Below are 20,210 nucleotides of genomic sequence, written 5' to 3' on the forward strand. Positions count from 1 at the left end.
AGAGCTTCCTCCTCCATGGCGGCACCCGATCAAGAGCAGGAGCTCCGCTTCTCCAGCGACAAACGCTTCGCGGTTGATGGCAAGATCATGTTGCTCATCCTCTTGCCCTTATTTGCTCTCTTCTTTTTCTTCCTCTTCCTCCGCCTCTACCTGAAGCGCTCGAAAATAACCCAAGAAGAAAACCCATAGCATCATCCTCAAATTCTCAACCAACTCGCCAGATTCAAGGAACAACGAGATGGGCAATCGGGCACAAAAATTACTGTGGGGCCCACTTCATAGGATGATCCAAACCGTTCATTAGTTGGGCCACAACATAAAGAGATCGGAGGGTTAGGATCATCCTATGGAGATGATATACGAGATACAGCCTAATAAAGTTGTGGCCCCACAACTTCCACAAGTGAATGGTTTGGGTCATCCTATGAGGCGGGCCCCACAGTACTTTTAGAAATAACTGGGCTCCACGCTTCTATACTATATAGCATGTAAAAACTCTGACCCTTTAAAATTGGAGATTATTCTCCATGTCTATGAATCTATCTGGGTTCTATCTTTGCCGTTTGTAGATTATTATCTGTTCAAGGATTTTATTTCTGTTAATTTTCTAAGTCTGTAAAATTGGTTGGAATGGGATGTATTGTACGTGCAGCTTTTGCATGTTGTTGATGTTTTGATTCTTAATTTGTTTTGTTGTGAGGAAAAGGAGGGTGGGGTATCCTAACTTTAATTTCTTTGTTTGCACAATGCCAAATGTGACAAAAGATCGGTTGGGCACACGAGATATCGGTACTATATGGGATTCCTCAATCTAATGACAGGATGACTTTGTCTGCCAATAGATACTTGCAATTTCTTCGTGATTTTATGGTTGATATCTTGCCTAGTATGTGGGTTATGTATATCACTTGGTAAAAAAGAGTAAGTGACATATGAGCCCCCTTTTCTTCCCTGGGCCACCACATTTTAGTGTATTAATAATGACTAATCTTTGTAACAAGCGCATGGCCGGAAAGAAAAGGGGGTGAATATACCATTTCTAAGAAAAATAAGAACTAATTCTGTTCTAAGAAAAATAAGAACTCATTTTGTTATGATTCTCATTCTCCGGCTTACTAGTAAGCGCTGAAAGTCACCCCTTATGTTTTTAAGCGCCACCTCATATAAGCTATATGAGGTGACACTTTATGAACTCTATTTATATGAGGTGGCGCTTAAAAACATAAAGGGCCCACTTTGTTTGGATGATCCAAAACATTCATTTGATAGGCCCTCACATAGATAGGGTGTGCCCAAAAAATCAACTTCATAGGAGCATCCTAACCCTTCCATTTGTGGAGGTTGAAATGGATGAGTATAAACCTCCATAAATCTGCCCATTTTTAACCTCCATAAATGGAAGGGTTAGGATGATCCTATGGACCTGATTTTTTGTAGGCACCATATCCATCTAAGGGCTTTTCAAATGAGTGGTTTGAATCACCCCAAAAATGTGGGCCCTTTATGTTTTGTGAGCGCCACCTCATATAAGCTATATGAGGTGACACCTTAGGAACTCTATTCTCATATATATATGAGAAAAGTGTTTCTAGTCTGCCGACTAGAGATCCTTCTCTAGTTTGGCGACCAAAAAACATGAGTCCCACCTTATTTGAGTGATGCAAAGCATTCATTTGATGAGCCCTGATATAGAGAGGGTGTCCACAAAAAATCAGCTCCATAGGATCATCCCAACCCTGTGATTTGTGGAGCTTAAAATGGACGGCTATAAATCAGCACAAATTTGTCCATTTTTTAGCTCCACAAATGGAAGGGTTAAGATGATCCTATGAAGCGGATTTTTTGTGGACACCCTATCTATGATGGGGCCTATCAAATGAATGCTTTAGATCACCACAAAAAATGTGGGACCCAAGTTTTTTTGGTCGCCGGACTAGAGAATGATCTCTAGTCGGCAGACTAGAAACACTTCTCTCTCTCTCTCTCTCTCTCTCTCTCTCTCTATATATATATATATATATATATAGAGAAAACGGTTCCTACACATATGTGTAGAGAGTTTCTCTACACACTAGCTTAAAATACAGTGGGGGCCCACATTGTTTAGGTGATCCAAGCCATCTATTTTAAAGGCCCTCACATAGATAGGGTGTCCACAAAAAATCAGATCCATAGGATCATCCCAACCCTACGATTTGTGGAGGTAAAATGGATGTCTTTAAACCTTCACAAATTATTCCATTTTTTGCCTCCACAGTTCGAATGGTTAGGATGATCCTATGGATCTGATTTTTTGTGGACACCCTATCTATGTGAGAGCCTTTAAAATGGATGGCTTGGATCACCCAAACAATGTGGGCCCTCACTGTATTTTAAGCTAGTGTGTAGATAACTTATCTACACATATGTGTAGGAACCGTTTTCTCATATATATATATATATATATACATATACATACTGGATAAAGATGAAAATAAAACTATCCTTGCAATTGGTTAAGGCTCTGTTATGAGATCAGAGGTTCGATACCAGCTTAGCTACCAAAAAAATATGAAAATAAAACTAGGGCGATGATATTTTCACCCCCCCCCCCCCCCCCCCCCCCGCCCCCCTCCCGTATGCAATCGCCACCCTTTTAACGTGATTTGACGTCAAAAAACATTAAAGTTGGCCACTGTTCACGTTATGGTGTGTGTGTGTGGGGGGGGGGGGGGGGGGGGGGGGTTGAAAATATCATCGCCTTGAGACTACCTTTCAATCTTCATTGTTTACGATAATCATTATAAAGGATGTTGATTCTATGAGCCAAATAAAAGATATATCACAAAAAGTTTGATAAATTGATTTCAACTCTAAAAGGTGGTCAGATTTCCCATTTATTCCAAACTAGCAGAGATTCAATTGGTGGTAGATGTCCCCTATATTTATCTACCTTTCTTTGTTTAAAAAAATAAAATAAGGTATATAGATTACCTAGTAGAAATGGTTTCCATCATTGCAAACCTCTTTTTCTGTTGAAAATTTATTATTATTACTTTATGATTCATAACATGAGAGAGAGAGACCCAACCCCTCTCAGAGCTAACAAAGATCCAAGGAAACATGTTGGGATCCAGGTAGAAGTCACCCTTAAAAGCTAGCGGTTAAGGAGAGGCTGTCCATTCCCTTATAATACCATCACATCTTTTTTCACTTTACTGATGAGGGATCCTTTTGCTTCTGCGTGGACCCCAATAATCTCCCCCTCCATGATGCGACAACGTGGGAACTACAAGATCTTCTCCGAGAGAATTTCACCATCCTCGGAGGCATGCCAGGAGAATTTTCCTTCCTCAGTGGCACACCGGGCTTACTGTGCCCCGGTTCTGATGCCACTTGTTGGGGCACGGGTAGAACTTACCCTTAAAAGCTAGCTCTGCTCTGTTTGGTTGCCAGTAAAATTTTTATCCTATGAGCTTTTTAATTCCAACAGTGGAGTCAACGGGATTTGCTAGGTTTTTTTTTTCCCTACAATTTCTAAAATTTCTGCCAAAATTTAGGGGTGTCATTACCAAATATGGGAAGGGAGGAGAGAGAGGGAAGAGAGAGGACATCATTCCCTAGGGAAAGAAAAAGAGGAGACAATGAGTGCATGTCATATTCATAAGCAATCATTACAAGAGTGGGATTAAAAAAATTCTAGTGCTAAAAGGCAACCAAACATGGGATGGGACGAAAACTTTACCAAAAACTTCCTAAGTTTTAAATTTTACTAGCAACCAAACCGACCATAAGGGGTGGGTGCCCATTCCATTATAAGTCATCACATCTTTTTTCACTTTAACGATGGGTGCTCTTTTTTGCTTTTCCGTGTAACCCCAACAAAACATAACAGCCTGCTTGTAAACAACAATACCCGATTTCTATTATGAATCCAAAGTAGCCACAAAGGCACCCAAGACATGCCTTCAATGAGTCAACAAGATTACCTTAGTGAACTTCTTTCTCCTACATCTACTGAACCTGTCAATTTTCACTTTCTTGAATAGCAATCACGGGTCACACCCATTCACAAAATGACCAAATACATTGTAAATAGAATTTTCAATCTTATTAAAAAAAAGAGGCATCTAAATCCCAGTTAGAAAAATCAACTAGATAAAAATATTGAAAGAAAACAAAATATAGATAAAAAAAAAAAATTAATGTGGGAAAGATGAAAATCGTGAAAGAAAAGTCCTACCATGAAGCAATGCACCTATGCACGGCCAACTGTTACATAGGGGTGTCGATCTCAGGCGTGACCATCCGGTGTTTTCTTCCTATTACTTTGTCCTTACTAGTTCTAGTCTTGTTCTATTTTGATTTTGAGTACAAAACTGATTATTTGACTCAAAATTGTGTTTAATTTTGAATCTAATAATCAATTTTCAAAATCCAAAATGAATTGGCCCTTTTAACTTTAGGAAGTGATTTTGAATCCAAAAATGATTGACTCAAAATTAGAATCCAAAATGAATAGGGCATTAGGATACTCCCCGCTTGGTAAATTGCTAAGGCTCTATTCGTTTGAGATTGTGTCAACCGATTATTGGACTGAAAATTAACATTATTTTGAATCCAATAAATAATCCGATTGGTCTCTCAATCAGTTTTCAGACTATAAAACGAATAGGGGCCTAATGTTGGGATCAATCATAACAATCAATTTTGGGTCCCATTCCGCGTATGTGTAATCAAGACCGTTCATCTTGTAGACAAAATGGGAGGCGAGCTATCGTGATCCTGGTCCCATGGACATCGCGGATCTGTAAGAAAAATGACTACAAAAATCAATTATTTCTCTTTACTCGGCAAAACCCTAAAATGAGGTTTCTATGGATCAAGGACCAGGATCATCTGATCAAGATGATCGTAGTGCTCGATTGGAAATCAAATCCACAGATCCAATCATCCAATCCACATCTCACAGGAGCTCCCAAAAAACGTAGCAGTTAGGAAAGAGCCTAACAATCAATGTCTTTTCTCATTTTTCTACCAACGAAGAGAATGAGAAAAAAAAAGGGACATGATAAATTCGCACCCCATGTAGGATTATTCGCACCCCTTTAACGTGAATCGATGTCAAAAAGCGTTAAAGTCAATTCACGTCACCCTACTTTTTGACGCTTTTTGACGTTTACAGGGGGGCGAATAATCCTATAAGGTGCGAATTTATCATTCCTAATAACAAGAAAAGAACCGGAGAGACCGGAGATTGCCGGTATGCTTATCGTCGCGGGGCAGATGCATTGCCGACGGTGCTCTGCTTCTCAAACCCGACTCTACTCCTTCTCACCTCATCCCCCTTCACCTCCGGCGTACTTTAGCACCAATCCTCATCCCTCCCAAAAATCCACTACCGATCTGCAACAGCGATAAAGTACTCTATGGAGAACCATGGTGCGCAGAACACCCCCACAACCCGGCCCCACCACCACCCCACCCCCACCCCCACCACCGGAGGTGGCCGGGAAGACTGTTGGAGCGAAGGCGGAACCCTAACCCTAATCGAAGCATGGGGCGACCGTTATCTCCAGCTCAGCCGGGGCAATCTCCGTCAAAAAGATTGGAAAGACGTCGCAGATGCCGTCAACACCCGTCAAGAAGCTGTCAACAAGAACCGAAAAACTGACGTCCAATGCAAAAATCGAATCGACACCCTCAAGAAGAAATACAAGCTCGAGAAATCCAAGCCCCCTCCCTCTAAATGGCCTTTCTACTCTCGCCTCGATCATCTCATCGGCACCACCACTACAAGCCCTAACCCTAACCCTAACCCTAACCCTAAAAAGCCTAATCAAACCCTAAAAACCCCATCCGTCACTTTCACCGTCAAACGCAAGCTCCCCTCTCCAAACCCTAACCCTAACCCTAATCATATTATCGCCTACTCTGCTGGATCTTCCTCCAAATCGAGGATAAACTCGTCTGGATCTACAGAGAGTTCACGCCGTGATGGGGATGATGAAGATGATGATGGTATATATAATATGGCCGGGAAACATCGGCCGGATCTGGCGTTGTCACCGGAGTCGTCTCCGGCGCTGGATTCTGGGAGGTCGGCATTCAGGGAGCTGTCGAGGGCGATACTGAAATTTGGGGAGATTTATGAGAGGATAGAGAGCGCGAAGCAGCAGCAGATGATGGAACTTGAGAGGCAGCGGATGGAATTTACCAAGGAGCTTGAGTTTCAGAGGATGCAAATGTTCATGGAGGCACAGCTTGAGTTGGAGAAGATGAAGCGTCCTAAGTACAGTTCTGGTACTGGTGAGCTTCTGGTGCTCTGTCTCTTTTTTTATCTTGTTATTAGATACATTGTGATTGAATTGCATTCTGTTACTATTTTGTTTCTGATTGAATTGCATGTCCTGATCTAAAAGGGTTTATTTCCTGGTTCATGGTATTCGCTTAGTTGGGAATTCATCATGTTTTATTTCTTTCAAACTGAGCCTGATGAAATAATACCTACAGTAATGATAAAGGGTGCGTCTTATATACTAAAACTAAAAATGCTTATTTATGATTCAATTTCATTTGCTTTTAATATGAGGATCAATCATCTCTTCTCTAATAGAAATATGGTCATTGGATATTGAAATCAAGAGTTAATATTGGTCTTTCCTTGGAAGCAAATCATGTCAGTTTGGCTTCTTTAGTGGTTGAAGACATTTGTTTCTTTAGCGGTTGAAGGCAAAAACTTCATATTGTCTGGAATATGCTAGATATCGGTTTTTCGGATTTGGCAGATCACTCTAAATTGATGGGACATAGAAATATGATGTGGATCGATTAGAGTGTCTCATGTGGGACATAGACACAATCCTTAATTAATCAGATTAGACCTTGTTAAGGAAGAGTCCTCATTGCACATGTCATCTTAGGTCCTGTTGGTTTCCTTATTCATTCCTTGTTGTCTACTTGATAAACCATATCTTTTGTAATCTTTACTTACCAGTAGTTATCCTTATTGATTGTAACTGTTATATTTTATATAAAAATATTAGTTCTCTCACATGATCTACCAAGTTGAGAAGAGATTTCAAACTTCCTTAGTTGTTTGCTCTTTTATGGTATCAGAGCTTTGCGGTTCTCATTATACCTTCCGCTTTCTTCTTTCCACTTTGAACATTTTCCTTCTTTCTTCCATGGAGTCACCAACCTCCACCACTTCATCTCCTCCCAACCCACCCACTACTACTTCATCTCTCTTTGTAGCCATCCCTAACCTTGCTAATGTTCACCATGCCATATCCATGAGTCTTGACCGCACCGACTACTCTTTGTGGCGGTCCAAATTCATCCTTATCCTCCGTGGCCATGATCTTTTTGGGTTTGTCACAGGAGAGAAGCCGTGTCTGCCTCCTTACCTTCCTTGCAACTCACCAGACTAGCCTTTGGTTGTGTATCCAGAATTTCACATTGGGCAACGCCATGACCAATTGATCCTCAGGTGGTTAATGTCTTCTCTCACTGAAAGCCGCTTGGCCTATGTTGCTGGGCTCATTACTTCCATGGCGGTCTGGACGACATTGGAGCGGATGTTCGCTTCAGCCTCACGGGCTTGAATTTTACAACTATGCATGCAACTGCAAACCTTGAAAAACCTTTCTCCGGCAATCTCAGATTATCTCCAAAAGGCAAATACCATTGCTGATGCCGTTGCAGTCACCAGTCAACCCATCTTGGACTCAGATCTCACCCTACACATTCTAGTCGGCCTTACCTTGATTATGACAATTTTGTCACTACAACGACGAATTAGGCGCTACTATATAGCCATGAAATCCGTAAAGAGATTCAATCTCTCCCCCTGGCAGACCCTGAGGGCACACATTGCCTCCAAGTCGGCTTCCTCCTCTTCAAGTCGCTGCGTGGGTCTCCCATCTCGGTTCTGCACAGGTTGTGGATGTGGGCGTCATCAATCCTAGCCCCCACACAACTCGCAACGGCCCCACTCCCCCACTGACTATCCCAATGTTGGCGACCACAACTGTACTACCTGTCAACTCTGTGGTCGAATGGGACATACTGCACCAACGTGCTACAAGAATGGTCATCCTCAACTTCGTAATCCTCCACATGTCTTCTATGTTGGTCCTTCTTCTGTATAAGATAAAGGTTTATGTTTCGACTCTGGATCCACCAACCATCTCATTCAATCTATGACAGACTACCCAGGATCAGATCAAGTTCGAGCTGGTAATGGACAAGGTTTGCTTATCGTTCACACCGGTAATTCTTCGATTTCTCCTGCCTCTCAGCCCCTCCACTTACGTAATGACCTCCATGTTCCCCAAATCACTAAACCACTCCTTCCGTTCTACAATTCTGTGTCGACAATAATGTTACAATTGAATTCACCCCTTCTGCTTGTTTTGGTAAAGATCTTTGAACGGGGATCGTATTGCTTCGTGCACGACTAGAGGTGGACTCTGCTATCTTTCGTCAACATGCGTGTCGAACAATAAAGCTGCTGGTTTTTATGCTTTAGTAGGTGAGTGAGTTCTGCGGATATTTGGCAGCATCGCCTTGGGCATCCCTCACCGCCCATCATTCTTTGTCTTCTACTCTAGTTTCATCTCCCAGTTACGTCAAATAAGTTGTCCCAGGTTTGCTCATCCTGTCAACTTGGAAAGAGCCATCGCCTTCCATTTGTCTCGATAGATCATCGGTCAAACTTTCCTTTAGATTTAATCTATTCTTATGTTTGGGGTTTAGCCCCTGTGCCATCTGTTTATTGATCTCGCTATTATGTCCATTTTATTGATGGATTTAGTAAGTTTGCTTGGATTTTTCCTATGGCTCGAAAGCGAAAGTCGGATATGTTTCATATTTTTATTCTGTTTAAATCCAATGTTGAGATTGTGAGATTAAATTTGTTCATAATGATTGAGGTGGCGAATATCGTCGTCTCTCCTAATTTCTCAAACTTCACGGCATCGGTCATCACATCTCCTGTCCACATACGCACATGCAGAATGGCTCGTCAGAGCAAAAACATTGGCATTTTGTTGAAACCGGTCTCACCAAGCTTGCTCATGCTTAGGTGCCTCTCCAATATTGGAATGCTGCATTTGCTTTTATCTCATCAATTGCCTTCCCTCCGTAAATTCCCCCTTGAGTCCTCCTTGAACTATTATTTCACCACGCACCGGATTACAATTTCCTTCTGGTCTTCTCGAATGTGCATGCTACCCATGTCTCCGACCCTACAATGCAGACAAATTACAATTTCGATCCACTTGATGTGTCTTCCTTGATATGGTCGACAACACCTTGTATATCGTTGTCTTCACATACCCTCTGGTCGGGCCTATAGTCCTATACTTACGATGTTGTCTTTGATGAACAAACTTTTCCTTTTGCTCTCTTCAAACCATGGCCCCACTTGTCCCCTCAATGACTCGGTTGAGTTTTCTACTCCCTGGGCGTCCCCATTCCAATATGAACCTCACAGCTTGATCCAACCCCTCCTCTGCCCAACACCTCGCCCACTTTTGAACCAGAACCCAATCCATGTCTCCATTCCCCTCGCTGGTTCCACTGACCACATTGCATCTACTGCTCCCTCATTACCTCTAGTTGCTTATCTTAGTCATCTTCCACCTATTCCTTCTTCGTCGGCATCCAACACTCACTCGATGATCACCCGTTCTAAGGATGATACTCATAAAGCTAAGGCATTCTTGGCAACAAAGCACCCATTGCCACCACTAAATTATCTTTATTTTGATCCCTCTAGTTTCTCTCAAGCTAAGAAGTATCCTCATTGGCATGCTTCTATGGCAGAAGAATTTGATGAACTTATCCAAAATGGAACTTGGCAGCTTGTTAAACGACATCCCAACCAGAATGTTGTAGGTTGTAAATGGATTTATAGGATTAAATGCAAAGCTGAAGGCACCATTGAACGCTATAAATCACGAATGGTTGCAGAAGGGGAAGGCCTAGATTATGGGGACACTTTCAGTCCAGTAGTTAAGCCAACCACAATTTGACTAGTTTTATCTCTAAATCTTTCATTTGGTTGGATGATGAGGCAGCTAGATGTTCATAATGCGTTTCTCCATGGCACACTTTCTGAAGAGTTTTACATGTCCCAACTGCTAGGCTTCATTGATGCACAATTTCCCTCCTATGTATGTCGCCTGGAAAAAGCTATATATGGCCTAAAACAGGCCCAAGGGCATGGTACAATCGACTTAGCTCCTACTATGTACAACTCGGTTTGTGGGTCACACTCTGACACCTCATTATTTATTTTCCGCCCACCTGGGATCTTAATTCTAATCCTGATCTATGTCGATGCTATCGTTGTGATTGAAAACAAAGAGGATGCTATCTCTCGTCTTCAATGTCGTCTTAATAGTGAATTTGCAATGAAAGACCTCGGATTCCCTTAGTATTTCCTCGGTATCGAGGTTCGACGGTTCAATGATGGTTTGGTGCTCTCCCAAAGCAAACATATTGTTGATCTGCCCGCCAGAACCAACATGGCAGGCGCCAAGCTGTATGCTACTCCTATGGCCTCTAACCAATGAAGCACGGATACGGTACGGGGTACGGGTACGACACGAAACGGGTACGTGGATATGTGATTTAAAAAAAAAAAAAGGATACAGGTACGTTGGGGTTACGCTGAATATAATATATTTTTATATTTTATTATATATTTATAAAAATAAAAAAACTAAATATTTTGTTAAAGAATTCAAACAATTTAATTGGAGAACAATCAAATAACAAAACATATCACCAAAATCTAATATTACTTCTAAGTTGTTAGGTTTTTAATTATGGGATATATATATATATATATATATATATATATTCGGAAATGGTTTGTGAGTAGCTGCTCAAATAAGCTTATCTGAGCAGAGCTCACAAACATAGGGGGGGCCACATTGTTTGGATGATCCAAAGCATGCATTTGATAGGCCCTCATATATATATATATATATATATATATATATATATATATATATTCGGAAATGGTTTGTGAGTAGCTGCTCAAATAAGCTTATCTGAGCAGAGCTCACAAACATAGGGGGGGCCACATTGTTTGGATGATCCAAAGCATTCATTTGATAGGCCCTCATATAGATAGGGTGTGCCCAAAAAATCAGCTCCATGGGATCATCTCAAATCTACGATTTGTGGAGTTAAAAATGAACGTGTATAAACCTTCACAAATTTGTCCATATTCTGCCTCCACAGTTGAAGGGTTAGGATGATCCCATGGAGCTGATTTTTTGGGCACACCCTATCTATATGAGGGCCTATCAAATGAATGCTTTGGATCATGAGATCATCCAAATAATGTGGCCCCCCTATGTTTGTGAGCTCTGCTCAGATAAGCTTATATGAGCATCTGCTCACAAACCATTTCCTCTCTCTCTCTCTCTCTCTATATATATATATATATATATGATATATTCACCCCCCCTTTGTTAATTGGGACAACCTCTCTATTGTAAATCTGTAATTTTCGATTTAATTCGAACCGGGTGTGCACCTGATACGTACCCAAACCCCCAAACTGGATTTTCGTTTTGTTTGCTGTTTGGGTTCATACCCGGTACGCACCCAAAGAGTACCCAAGCGCACCTGCACCCAATACGAGTGCGTGGGCCTCCGGACAGTACCCGTGCTTCTTAGCCTCTAACACATCTCTCTCACGTTTTGCTGGCACTGCCATTCACAATGTCGCAGACACGGTGAGCCACTCCAGTATCTCTCTGCACTCCAGTAGCTCTCTCTCACGTACTCTGACATTTCATTTGCTATCAACAAGGTGTGGTAGTTCCTTCAATCGCCTACAGCTGAATCATTTGGCTGCAGTGAAGTGAATTCTTCACTATCTCAAAGGATCTATCACCTCTGGTATCCACCTTTGGTGCTCTAAGTCTATCTTGATTCTCGCCCTCTCTGATGCTGATTGGGCAAGGTGTTCCGATGATCGCAAGTTTACTGGTGGGTTTTTTTGTCTTTCTTGGACCCCTAATCTCCTGGAGCTCCCCCAAACAACCTGCAGTGGCTAGAGCTAGTACGGAAAGCGAGTATAAAGGATTTTACTTGCTTTTGCCCGCTTCTCATAGAACTAGAAGTCTGACTGTGTCATACGCCTATTCTACAGTGTGACAATATTGGTGCGATTCATCTCACTGCCAACCCTGTCTTTCATGCTCGTACCAAACATGTAGAAGTATATTATCATTTTGTTCGTGATATGGTTGCCCGCCGGGTGCTAGTTGTTCGATTCCTTCACAGTGAGGAACAAGTTGCTGATGTGCTCACCAAGCCACTAAGCTCTATTCATTTTCAACTTCTTCAGGACAAGCTCAGGACAAGCTCACGGTCTGCAACCGACCATATCACTTGCGGGGGTTGTTAATGAAGTCCTCATTGCACACATTATCTTAAGAGATATGCTTCTGGTTGGTTTCCTTAATTTCTTGTTTCCTACTTGATAAACCATATCTTTTGTAATCTTATATGTAATTGTCCTTATCGATTGTAACATCTTTACTTTATATAAAGATATTAACTCTCTCACACGATCAACCAAGTTGAGAAGATATTTCAAACTTCCTTAGTTGTTTGCTCTTTTAGACCCAAACACTGCAAAAAAAGTTCGACGGAGTGTCCCGATCTGAATATATTTTTCTATAGTACGAAAATATTCTTCATGTGTTTTTACTTACAGGTTGAACATGAGGGATACTTTCGATGTATAACCGCTAACATAACAATTTTTCTCTTAAAAAAATCTCATTTGAATGAATTGATTTGAATGAACGAAGTCTCTCAATATCTCCTCACTCTCTGTCTCTCTCATTGAACCCTAAAACACATTCTTCAGTCGTTTCCATTCGCTGATCGCTTGTTTCCATTCGCCGATCACCGACGGATGCTTTCCTTCGTCCCCATTCACCGCTGTGTGTGTGTTCCCCAAATCAACGTAATTCGTCGTCCTAATTATGTAAAACAATAGTAGGACCTAGGACACTCCAACTGAAACTCTGATTCTTAATGGGACCTTGACACAGACACAGAAAGTAGGAACCATCGATTCAACCGAGTTAGGATTCAAATGGATTTTGGCACAAGCATAGGTGGATCTGATTCGAATTGGATCCGCTGACAACCCTATTCATGCTTGATGTAAGGCTTTCTATGCTCTCTATAGTGAGGCTTTGTCTTGTATTTGTTATGTACTCTTATTTTGTTAGGTTTTCTTTGTCTATATATTTTGTCTGTATTAATAACTTAGGTGTTCATAACAAAGTGTACGCCCCTTGCAGTTTTTGTCTTAGGATATCATTCTGTATTGTCTCCCTCACCTGGAACTTGGTCATTATTTTAGGCTTTTCATTGGTGAAATTGTGGTACTATTTTCCTTGAAAGCTACATAAAAAGTGGCTGATATGCACACCTTGGCTCTCTTTTTTCTCTTTTCCTTTCTTTTTGTTTATTGGGGCTATCTCAACCTCTTGCTTATCATTTTTTTAATGATTTCCCATTTTATTGCCAATAAAAGACCGAGATGGTCATTACAGAAGGAACAAAACGACACGAATAAAGTTATGGGGGAAGGGAATCAAACAAAGCCAAGACTTCTTTAGATACTCCTCTAGCTAAGCTATCCGCCTCCTTATTGGCGGAACGGTGAACATGATGAAACTCCATCGAAGAAGAGGCCAACCAATCAAACATCTCATAAAAAAGTCTTTCAAAACGCCAAGGTTTTTCTGAGTCCCTTTAAGCCACCGAATAACATTCAAAGAGTCTCCTTCAACTATCACATTTACCCTTTGATCTCTAACCAAAAGTTCTAATCCTTGATGAATTGCCCTCACCTCTGCCTCCGTAGCGTCGGCTACTCCTATGGGACCTGCAAAGGCCCACAATACCTCCCCAAGCTCATTTCTTAGAACTCCGCCAATCCCAGCCGGGAGATTCCCCAAGCTCGAATCATCAAAATTAAGCTTAACATATCCCATCGCCGGCGGTGTCCACTCTTGGATGATCTTTTACTTACTCTCCACAGTACGACACACTCCTCTCTAGCCTTCCCAAAGCTCATATGCGGAAACGAACTTGAAACTTGGGAGAGGTTTCACCCATAAAATTGTCAGGGCTGTTATTTTGATGAAAATAAAATCAGGGCTCTTGGAAATCCCGTTAAACACTCTAGCGTCCCTTTCTTTCCATATCACCAAAATTGTGGCTAAGAGAGATACATTCCAAAGGAACAATAGACCAACCCTGAAGAAGATCAACAAGATTTTCTAGAAAACCCAGTTAATATCAAATCTTTTTAGGAGTTTACTCCAAACTTCCCTAGCGACTTTGCTGTGGATGAGTAAATGCTCCACTGTTTCTCCCTAGCGACTTACCAGTTTTGTTCTTTGCTTTTGGTTTCTTCTCATAAGTTTGTCATTTATAAATCATTTAATTGTAGCAGATTTTCAGCCATGGCCAACCCAAGGTGCTGCTCACATTTGGATGTTGTGGATTGATTAAGTGGCCCACCAATTAAATATAGGTGCATCTGCATCGTAGTATGACTCATGTGTCTATCGTTTCTCCAGTTTAGAAATATACAACAGGTTGAAAAAAAGTGGTAGGTTGTTAATATTAATGTTGAATTCATTCCTTGCTACCACTAGGTTGTTAATATTAATATTACTTCATTTTTTTCACTTTTCAGACTTTTTGCTATTTTCTTTTTATTTTCCCACACGTTAATTGCAACCCTTTTTTTTTACTATTTTATAACCCCTACAACATATTACTACTTAAGTGCCATGGTTTTGTTAGGACTTAGGAAACCAGTTTTAGTGTACTTTGTTATTTCATCGCTCAAAAATAAACAAAACGAGCTTTAGCGTACAAGAGTGTTTGTTCAATTTTTTATTATTTTTATTCAAGGTGAAGTATTGAGCTTATAGCCTATATTATTGGCAATATGCCAATCATATTAAATCGCCTTATGTTTGTTTACATGATACAATATACTAAGCCTTTGGATGTTGTATTCTATTGGTGAATGATTAGATCAGATGTGGAATTAGTTGTTTTGATGCTCCAGATGGGGAAATAAGGGCCTAAGGGGTATAGGACTGCTGAAACAGTAGTGGAATGACAAGAACACTAGGCCTCACGAACAGGTCCCACGAGCTAATATCTGACACCGACCCTCACTTTAAGAAAGAGGTCACAACTTTTTGTGCGACCAATGCCATATCAGAGGACACCAGTCCTCTCCATATAGGCCTCAGACAAATGGAGCAGTCAAGGCTGCCAATAAAAACCTGAAGGCCATCATTAGCAAGATGACCCGGACAAGCCGAGACTGGTCTGCTAACGTTGCCTACACTTTATAGGCCTACCGAACTACCATCTGGATGCCAACTGGAGCAACTCCCTACTCTCTACGGAATGGAGGCTGTCCTCTCGGTAGAAGTCGAGATTCCATCCCTTAGGGTGAGACTCAAGAATGAACTCCCTGAAGAAGAATGGATCAGGGACAGATACGAGGAACTCCACCTGCTTGATGAGAAACAACTCAATGCGCTACACCACATACAGACATATCAACGAAGAGTTGCCCGAGCCTTCTGCATGAAGGCAAAAAACCGGTTCATTCAGATTGGCGAAATGGTCCTCAGTGAGAACCGTGCTCTAGTCTTCGATCCGAGAGGGAAATTCAAGCCAAACTAGAGTGGTCCATGGATTGTAAAGGCAATGCTTCCTGGAAAGTTCGTCCGACTCCAAGACATGGATGGGATAGAATTGCCGGAACCCATGAACCTCGCTCAAATAAAGAAATACTATGCCTGAGTGACCCGGAGGCCATCTTCGGCCGTTGTCAGATATTAGCTCATGGAGGACTCCATATCGGCATATTTTGAAAATTTGCAAAAATTCCATTTTCCTCATCTTTTCCGGGTTGGGAAAATTCACATTGAAATTCCTAATAATAACCATTGAAATTGGTAAAATTCCATGAATTTGATTATTTTTACTGAAATTTATGTCTATCTGTAAGGATATTTTGTATGAATGGAATGAGTTGCTTTTAGAATTCTCATTGAAACTTAAAAATTTCATTTCACATCATTGATGGGAATTGGGACCGCAATGGAACTAGTTGGAATCTTGGCTTAAAAATTGTATTATCACCATATTTGGTGAGGAACTGTATAGAGTCCCTAATTCTTGGGGAAGCTTAATTTTGCATTGCTTTAGGCACATTAACATAGGCCAATTGTGTTATTCTGAGCAACATTATGGAAGCTAAATGTTGATGGATTTTTAGCTATTAGGGTTGAGGGTCAAGAAATAATCAGATAACTCAATAGATGGATGCGTGTTATGGCCCTTCCAGATATCATTAGCAATGGCATCTGAACCCGGAAGGTTGAGGGTTTGACAAATAATCTGATGTTGTTGGGGCAAGATGGTTGCTGTGTACGTGTGCCCATTAGCAAAGTGACCATGTGGCTGTTTTCTTTGCTGCACGCGAAGGTCAAGACATTGCTACTTCCAAAAGGATTAAAAAATTATGGACTTATATGGGATCTTAACTGGTGAGTTTTCCTTTCTGTCAACTATTGTTAATGTTTTGAGGAATGATAATAGACAACACTGAAGATATCAAAGCTAAACATTGAGTGAACTCACTACACTCAGGTGAAGAAGAAAAAATTACGCCCTCATTGGTCACAAAATAAAATAATGATCTTTTGGAGAATATGGATGTGTGGTGTGGTACACCACATTCTTATGGAATGATGGGGATCCTAGGGAATTCAAATTTCAAATAGTGTTTGGTCTAGGTGTCACTGGCTCGCCAAGACCATGGACAATAAGGAAGTGTTCTGCAAATGTGCAAAAGTCAGGGCCACCCTTTTACTTCCCTTATTTTGTTTTACTAACCAACTTGCGTATTGACTCGAAAGAGAGATGAGAAAGAACGAGATGTTATGTAGTACTGTTGTTACTTGCTCCTGTATGTGATCTAATTGATGTTTTATTCATCATAATTTGCTCCTGTACGTGTCTTATGCTAAATGAATTTTTGATATTTTTTGAAGTGCTAGTTGATATACTGGTTCTTGAGCAATCTTGGAAAACTTATCTCATTTAGCATAATTTAAATGTAATGCTGATGGGACATTTTCATTTAAAAGGTAACAATTTTATTAGGTGTATCCAAATTACATCATTAGGGGCGTAAAATGTCCCCAAACAGAAGATCAAAATTTACATTGATTCCCTGCGTATACTTTGACACCTCCCCAACAAAACAGAACTTGCCCCACAATAAGCAAGCCTACAGAGATCCTTAACCGTATCTGGTCAGGTTTAATCTCTACTTTGTCTCTTAGACATGGATTAAGATGCACCAACACCTGGTTATATTTTTCCCTTTAGGTACATAAAAGTTGGTTCAGGGTTCTAGCAGACTGAAACATAACAGGAGGACTGAGACCTTCCTCACAAAATGGGTGCCTCTACCCCTCAAACACAGTGGGCGTTGGTGCCATTCTCTCGGCATCCACTATGTGCTTATGTCATGGAAAAGAGCAAAGGTTGTACTCAGGAAAAAAAAAAATGTACCCTACCATGAAGTTCTAGGAGAAACTTTATAAAATGGTAAATGAGAAGCGGTCTGTTTTTGAAAAGCGTTAAATGGAAATTTTTTTTGAAGAATTTTATATGCTGGTGCTAAATAAGCTTTGTATATACCATCCTGATTGCCTTGTGCTTTTCTGCTAACTTGAGTTTGAAACCTCAAGTATGATACATTCTCAAACATCGTTACTTGGATCAGGGAAAAAGCTGTAGCCTATGTGATTCCGACCCTCCATCTCGAAGGCGATCAACAACTGGCAGATGCTTTTGCTGAAGCCTTCTCGAACCGTTGTTCTTTTAACGATGGCTTTCTGTACATACTCGATTGTATCACTAGAGATATCTTTTGTTATTATTTAGTGTAATTTAAGTGAGTTTACATATCTCATTTACAATTTTTGAATTTAATTGTTTTCCATCATTTAGTGGTTGATGTTTCTGAAATCCGTATTCGAAAACTCCTTATTTAAAGCTCTATTTTTTCATTTTTCTTTTGGTTGATTGTCTATATGCAGAAATCCATGTGTCCAATATGGACTTGTGCATGGGTGTCAATGCAAAAATTGCTTCCTAAAATGTTACTGACTATTTTGTTTCATATCAACTTTAACCATATATTTGGCACATGGCACGTATTTGTAGCATGAAAATACACACACAGGACTGACCCAATGCTTCCTTGATGCATAGTATTACCATACTTCTTAGCCCTATCATGCATATGGGAAATCCCTTGGTTGAGATGAACAGTTGGCATAGTAGGTTTCAACTTTTGATTGCGTTTAACCCAAAAATCAACCATTTGAATCATGACTCAAGTGTCCAGTGGTCACTAAATTTGGACCCTTGGATATTCGCCCGTCCATATATTTCCAGCCCCAGCCAGATCATATACAGAAAACTGAGGGAGGGAGGGAGTTTCACACCCAGTAAAATGTGACTAGAAAGGAAGAAAACTTGGCGAATTTTCCATTGTGCCCTAATATTTATAGTATTTGTATTTTATATAAAGATATAAAGAGTATTAATGATTAGATAATTGTTGTCCATTACCACCTCTACCTCCTCACTCCTAGTCACGTGGCACTTTCTTTGTTCAACTTTTTATCCTTGTCTTGCCCATGCTTTTGGTGCACAAGGTTTAATTCATATTTGTCGAGAAAAAAACCTGGTAATCTCTTAGTGTCATTACTAGGTGGGATTTTGGTACTATCTCCTTGGCACGAGGTTTTATACATATTTGTCTAGTAAGAAAAAAATACCTGACAATGTCTCACAGCTAGGTGAGATTTTGGTACTACTGTCCTGCTTGCATATGCAATTATTGTCATTGTTATTGCCACTCCAAAGTCCATGGCTGCTACGATTGTCACGACGGATTCTACTGAAGAGACTAAAGAACATTTCCTATTTAGTTACATACAGTGTGTATATTTAGCATGTGTATTGAACAACATTATTGTTCATCTGTACTTTGAATAATAACATTTATTAAGAAGGTAATCTCTTACATCTTATCTCACTAGATTTTTATATTTAGTATTAAAAAAAGAGTATAAATTATTAGCATAGGAGCAATAAATTTATAAGACTATACATTTACGAAATATTAATTATTAGAGCTCAATGTAAGACTTTTAATGGACTTGCATAGCACATGTTTTGGCTTTTGTAAAAATTAGATTGCAGAGAATGTTTAATTATCGTAAAGAGTCATCCAGATCGGGTCATAGACGGTTATTGATCAATAAGATTTTGAGCCGAGGACACGTTAGCCATTAGCCATGTGGGTTAACACTGGAAGGGGTACGATAATGGGTTAGCAATGTGTGTGTGGGTCCGATGTAAGCCTCAAATAAGGTTAGTGAGCTTATTTGAGGAATAAGTCACTGATGAGTGGGCTGTAGGGTTTTTCTTTATTATAAATGTAGGTTCGCCATCTGCTCTCACACGTAAGGTTGTTATTTCTCCCAATTGAAATACACGTAAGGAAGCGTGAAGAGAATAGCAGACCACCCCAGATTGTTCTTCGTTTTGCAGAGGATTGGAATCATCCCAAGATCGAGAAATCATCTTTGCTGAAGGATTATTAAATATCAAAAACACCAAAAAGTGGATAAGATGTCCCCAAATACATGATAATGTAAGATCCCAACACCCAAAACATCATAAAATTTATTTGCCTGATCTCTTCTTGTGTTTAATTTCTTGAATAGTATATTTATGGTGTCGATCATGCATTCTTAGTTTTACGAGAGAGAGAGAGAGAGAGAGAGAGAGAGAGAGAGAGAGAGAGAATGAAAATGCTTGTGTTGTTGATACTGCCACCTTTCACAATAAAACACACGTAAAACACACGAGTTTACCACAATGCAACACACGAGTTTACCACAGTGCAACAAGGCACAAGATTTTACATTGTTCACCCCATTAAACTTGCCGATTATGGAAGTAAACATTATTAATCAGCTCGAATTCTAAGGTTTATTGCTCTGTATTTTGTCTACTTAGAGTTTTGGATCTCCCTCTCATGTTTTTCGTGTTAG

At 40.3% G+C, this 20,210-nt stretch overlaps 1 protein-coding gene and 1 pseudogene across 3 annotated transcripts; both read left to right on the plus strand.

Moving 5' to 3' along the window:
* The window catches only part of LOC143847925 (disease resistance protein RPM1-like), a 100,049-nt pseudogene that overhangs the window by 77,846 nt on the left and 1,993 nt on the right, over positions 1-20,210 (plus strand).
* LOC143848713 (trihelix transcription factor ENAP1-like) lies at positions 5,024-18,149 on the plus strand. 3 transcript variants are annotated; one of them, XM_077357709.1, is made up of 2 exons: positions 5,024-6,288; positions 17,464-17,804. In XM_077357709.1, exons 1-2 carry the CDS (start codon positions 5,409-5,411, stop codon positions 17,469-17,471), a joined length of 888 nt encoding a protein of 295 aa, XP_077213824.1. In that variant the 5' UTR covers positions 5,024-5,408; the 3' UTR covers positions 17,472-17,804. The 3 variants fall into 3 exon arrangements, with proteins under 3 accessions (XP_077213824.1, XP_077213822.1, XP_077213823.1); XM_077357707.1 differs by lacking the exon at positions 17,464-17,804 and adding an exon at positions 15,082-16,049; XM_077357708.1 differs by lacking the exon at positions 17,464-17,804 and adding an exon at positions 17,864-18,149 and having other exon boundaries at positions 5,030-6,288.

Source organism: Tasmannia lanceolata, unplaced genomic scaffold (genome assembly GCF_043159265.1).
Source record: "Tasmannia lanceolata isolate RefF3 unplaced genomic scaffold, GAP_Taslan_0.1 ptg000016l, whole genome shotgun sequence".
NCBI classification, from domain to species: Eukaryota; Viridiplantae; Streptophyta; class Magnoliopsida; order Canellales; family Winteraceae; genus Tasmannia; species Tasmannia lanceolata.